Source organism: Polyodon spathula, chromosome 32 (genome assembly GCF_017654505.1).
Source record: "Polyodon spathula isolate WHYD16114869_AA chromosome 32, ASM1765450v1, whole genome shotgun sequence".
NCBI classification, from domain to species: domain Eukaryota; kingdom Metazoa; phylum Chordata; class Actinopteri; order Acipenseriformes; family Polyodontidae; genus Polyodon; species Polyodon spathula.
This window is the reverse complement of record NC_054565.1, coordinates 5,059,823-5,065,027: the sequence shown is the minus strand read 5'-3', so window position 1 is coordinate 5,065,027 and position 5,205 is coordinate 5,059,823. Positions and strand designations below refer to the sequence as shown.

Here is a 5,205-nt window from a genome sequence, read left to right as displayed (position 1 = left end):
TTGGTCAGTGTAGTCAGGGCTAAACCAGGTTTAAATGCACAAGAACCACACAACTAGCATTAGTTTAACAGCCAGCCATTCATGCCATTTCAAACATTTCTCTCAAATGCAACTGAAACAATCCATACACTTGCAATAGTGGTGTTGGCTACATCAGGCTCAGGGGATGCCAAACCAGAGGAACAGAGAGAAAAAAAAACCCCACACAAACGAACAGCTCCGTGTAGTTTTATTAAGGTTAACAAACAGCAGTTTGGACTTCCACAGATACAGATTTTCAGCTTGCACTATAACAGACAGTGTTAAGGACATATGCACTATAGACATGCTTTTATCCCCCCATCCCACCCAAAGGGGAACACTGCTTATTTAAAAGCTTTGCCTCTGCAATTCAACACTACAAGTAGAAAAAGATGCAACAAGAATTATCTACAGCAAAATATCATTGCAAGAACACTTAGAGTGGAATGACTCCTTTGTCCCCACAAGGTAACCAGAAAGGCAGTGAACTAAATTACCATTGGAAACAAAATGAAAGATATTGGCCATAAAAAAAAAAAAAAAAAAAAAAAAAAGCAACACACATCTTTGGATATGGGAAAAAAAAAAAAAAAAAAAAAAAGTATATTCCCTACATTATAAACTTCAGTTTCCAGCACCTTCTTGGGTCTCTTTGTTCTTACGCACTTCTTCAATTTTCTTATCCTAAAAATAGAAATGTATTAAAAAACACTAGTCTGTGTACAAAACAATTATCTAGCATTGGGACAACTGGTCTAATTGACACCTAAGATTACCTGCTTTGAAGTTTCACTTACGACCAAAGCTATTAAAGTCTTTAAAAACTATGGTTTTATTGCAGTAAAACAAGGACCTATGCTTTTGCATTAGGCACCAGATGTTTAATAGATTACCAGTTCTATCAAGCATGAATTTAAGAGATTCTTGTTTACTGTTAAAAAAAAAAAAAGCAAATATTTGGAAGTTGGATTGCAATGCCTCACTAAATTTGAATAAATGTGTATCAACATTGGAGTTAGAAAAGCAAAACCTGTACCCTATGGCTACTGCCAACTGCAATCACATTTGGCTTAATTCAGTTTTGCAACCAAGTTTGAATTGAAAAGGAAACAATGCCTCAGCACAGGGATCAATGCACCACACATTTACCTTCTCTTTTAAGCGTTCCATTTTAGCCGCCATCTGTGCAGTACGCTTCTCTTTGTTGGCCTCCATTTTAGAATTCAGCTTCTCCTCTGCCATCTTACTGAAGTTGTTGTTCTCCTCCATGGCCTTCTGAAGAACTTCCTTCTCGTGCTCACGTTTCTCAGCCAAGTGCTTCAGAACCTCAGCTTCATGGGACTAGAAGAAATTAAATGGTACTCAAAGCATAAAAGACAGTGCACTTCTTAATGTTAATGTTGGTTAACATTCTATGCCAAAAACTTGTTTCTCAACAGAACCACCTAGAGGATGCATGTTATTAATGTTACCTTGCGTCTCTCCTCTGCAGCTTCCAGCTTCCTCTGGATCTCCTCCAAGGAAAGGTCCTTCTTCTTGGGCGGTGAAAGGGGGAACTCGGGCCTGCCTTCGGCATGGTTAGGACTAAGGATCAGCTCAAATGCCTGGCCAGAGGCACGCTTGTCCAACTCCTTAACATGGATCTCTGAGGAGGAAAGAGGTGGTCAGAAAAAAAAAACAGTTTCCATCTTTGATATGTCTGTCTAAGCTATCCCATAGATCTGTCAACGGCACCAGAAAACAAGACAGAAGCAATAACAGCACTAAAAGGATTTAATCCAATCTGAAGACACCCAAAAACTGTAGAACATCCCTCTTATTTTACACACTTATAAAAAAATAAATGAAGTAAATGCCGTAGTACAGTTATCACAGCACAACTAGCGTAACCGATATCCACAAAAATAAAACAATCCGTAAACAGGATATTGTTCGGTATAGTTAAGGACTCATTTGGAACCAAATTAACTCAACTTGGTGGTACAGATGGTTTACTCATGACAAGAAATGTTAAAGTAGATTCTCTTCACAAGAATAAAAAACAAACACCTTCAAATAAACTGAACAAAAAAGCCTGAAGTGTTGTAATTACCTGATGTGGCCATGTCGACTGAAGACTAGAGCTACTTGTTAAATCCTAAACAAGTGAGAAAGAGAAGTGGTTAACAGCCATTACCCCTATACTTGCTTCACTAAATAATCACTTTGAAACACATTCATTGTCTTCAAACTGTGGGCGAGTAGGACAGCTGTTGAATCATGCAGCAGTTTTTGGAAGGGTAGGGGCGTAACTGCATATAATATTGCGAGGACAGGGTTTACTGGACAGCTGCATTGCACAAGTCGCTCAGCGTAGATGCAATTACAATGACATGGTAGCTGCAAAAACCCAGACACCATCTCAATCACGTACTAAGCAGAACAATATGCAGTCCAATTTCACCATCAGTTAATCTATACCTGACTGTGTGAAAACCACCATGCTTTGTTTAATACAAGCCAATCTGTTGCAATTAAAAGATAGAAACATAACTAATGGCTCACTGTGTGATCAAGCAGGTTGTTTATCTTAAAAAAAAAAAAAAAGGTACCTGGTCAAAATGTTTAACATTTTAAATCCATAGCTTTACAAATATAACAGTGTGTACCAAGTTTACTTCCATACACACAAGGACTAGTGTACTGTTGTAGGAATGTGCATACGAGGTGCAATGCAGTACATTGCAGAACAAAGCACAGTATCTGGTTATACAAAGCTCAGGACAGACGTTTAAATAGCTTCATGTTTTCTTAACAGGGTTAGAATTGTGTACTGATTTGTAAACTGCGCACATATTTTTGCCCTAAATGCAACATTTTGAATTTTGGCCTTAAACTGGGTAGTGTCCTTTTGTTTCTTCGTTGGATGAAGAACGACGCCCACTGCTGGCAAGTCTTGAAGTATGAAGCCTCCTTTCAGTGAGCACAACCAAAGCCAAGCAGCACTGAATGCAGGGAGCGATAATATTCCAGCACAAGAATTGCAGCGTCATTTATCTTAACACGGTACTGCTATGAAACCCGTTTAGGATTTACGTTTCTTTAAAGCTAGTTTTCACCAGATTTTAGTTTTACTTTGTACCATCTGATCGCAGTTAAGCTATAGTCTCAATAAATATATTTAAAATGGCAAAAAAAATGGGAAACGCAACCGTCATGAACTCAACTTTCATATGTATATATTACATTTTGATACTATCCTTGCCGGTAATCAGCACACAAATATTTAACTTCAAGCCCGCGCTTATCACTTTCAAAAAATATTCGAACGCGTGTAGCGCGCGCAGACAACCGCCGCTTTGACCCAAAAAAAAAAAAAACCCCAAACGGTTCACTGGGGTCCCGATAACTACCCCTGCCAGCGGCATATGAGCCGATTCGGTTTCACTCCCTTCTCTAGTATTAACAAGACCCGCCCAAATTATTTTAGCAGACGGTTTTATATATACAAAAGGAGTAGCGGTTTCCGTATCACACAGGCACACGTTTATTACACCGGCTACTCCTCGGTAAACAAGTGCGGTAGAGCTGAACAATCAGCCTCGACGGACTAACAACGAGACAATAGTCTAAAAAAAGCACTGTCGATTAACTCCGACAGCAGGTACTTTTTGATACAGAACAGATTCGGCGACAACGGGATTTGATGCGGTACATAAAAAGCTGCACAATTTTAGGTTTAAGAAAGCCAGAACAATTCGATTGGTTTACCTATCCCGCCTAAACGACCCCTAAATATTCAAACACCCGGACCTCAAAACTAACACATTAAAGAGCATTCAATATTACAGCACTAAACTGCTACCCCAAGGAACAAGCAGCCCATTAGCGATAACGGAAGACACCAACGGCTGAAAAAAACAAAGAACGAGTTATTTCACACAATACAGCATTGACGGCTTATAAACAAAGCCAGGAGCGCGTCTACACCCTCCCTTTTGTTACTTCCATTTTACAGCCCATTTCTTTGTTAGTTTAATGTCTTGTTCCACATTCTGCACAAATTGAATTAAATCCAAATTGACAGGACCCCCGCTAACAACGGGCCTGCTGCCTTCAATTGCCAGCGATAGATATAGGCAAAACTTGATTGTATGCATTTAAAATACGCTTCTTGAAAATGCAACACTAATCAAATAATGCATTTGGTTAGCATTTAAAACAGCAGCAGTTTGCATTCTACATCTAGTGCATACGCAGTTCTTTATCAAAATATACCCAATCAAAAGACAACGCCTCACCTCCTAATTTTTTTGTCTTTGTTTTTTTTTTAAAACCAGCATCCTACTAAATCCCTCGCCTCTCCCAGCACGTTTTTCAAAATCAGAAACGTGTTCACTCGGACCCAGACTAGAATATTCCAGACGCCCCGCTTCAATCCTACAGCAGAATCTCCCAGACACCCGCCTATTTCGATCCAGAACAAAAGACAATATTGATGTAACACATGCACGGCGAAATCTCCTTTAAAAGTACTGCATGCACAAATCGCAAGACAATAAAATTAACAAGCACGTTGAAATAAATCAATAAATGAATAAGTAAAGAACGCATTTTTATTTATTTACTGCTGCCTTAAGTCACTGTGCTACAGGCATCCGTCTATTTTTGCAATAAGATTTACTATGCAACCCTCTTAAATGCTGCAAGGTATTAATTTAAAATAACCAAAACCCTTGTCCTAAATTGCACCAGATACTCTTTTTCTGCTTGATTTAATTGACTAATCAGCATTATCAGCCGCCGCTCTGGTATTGCACTGAACCCACCTTCGCTGCAGACCGTCAACCTGCTTTCTAACCAAACCAGTACTCCCGCGCCGATTTCTTTCTTTGCCCAGACCTGCCCGTTTGCACAAAAATAGACCGAACCACCATACGTCACTTTTCACGCTCACGTTCTATTGGCTGGCTAGACGAACCCATCTTTAACACGTTTCTGGTATTTGTAGTTTGTTTTTTTAGCCGGGAGCTACAGTAAGCGTCACGTCTGGCAAGGGTGGTGTCTGCATGCATGCATTTAGTACAGTATCTTTCTTTGTTCTAACAGCATCTCATGGTTGATCATCTATGACATCTGCAAGAACCATTATTATATTTAAAACGGAAATTTCGAGTCTAGTTATTTTCCTTTATTAACATGGTA

At 39.3% G+C, this 5,205-nt stretch overlaps 1 protein-coding gene across 1 annotated transcript; it reads right to left on the bottom strand.

The window, feature by feature from the left end:
* Nucleotides 1–212: 212 nt before the first annotated feature.
* Nucleotides 213–4,927, bottom strand: LOC121303470 (stathmin-like). Its single transcript, XM_041234201.1, has 5 exons — nt 4,830–4,927; nt 2,114–2,158; nt 1,494–1,666; nt 1,171–1,362; nt 213–705 (listed from the first exon to the last, which is right to left on the bottom strand). Exons 2-5 carry the CDS (start codon nt 2,124–2,126, stop codon nt 646–648), a joined length of 438 nt encoding a protein of 145 aa, XP_041090135.1. The 5' UTR covers nt 2,127–2,158; nt 4,830–4,927; the 3' UTR covers nt 213–645.
* Between the last annotated feature and the right edge of the window lie 278 nt (nt 4,928–5,205).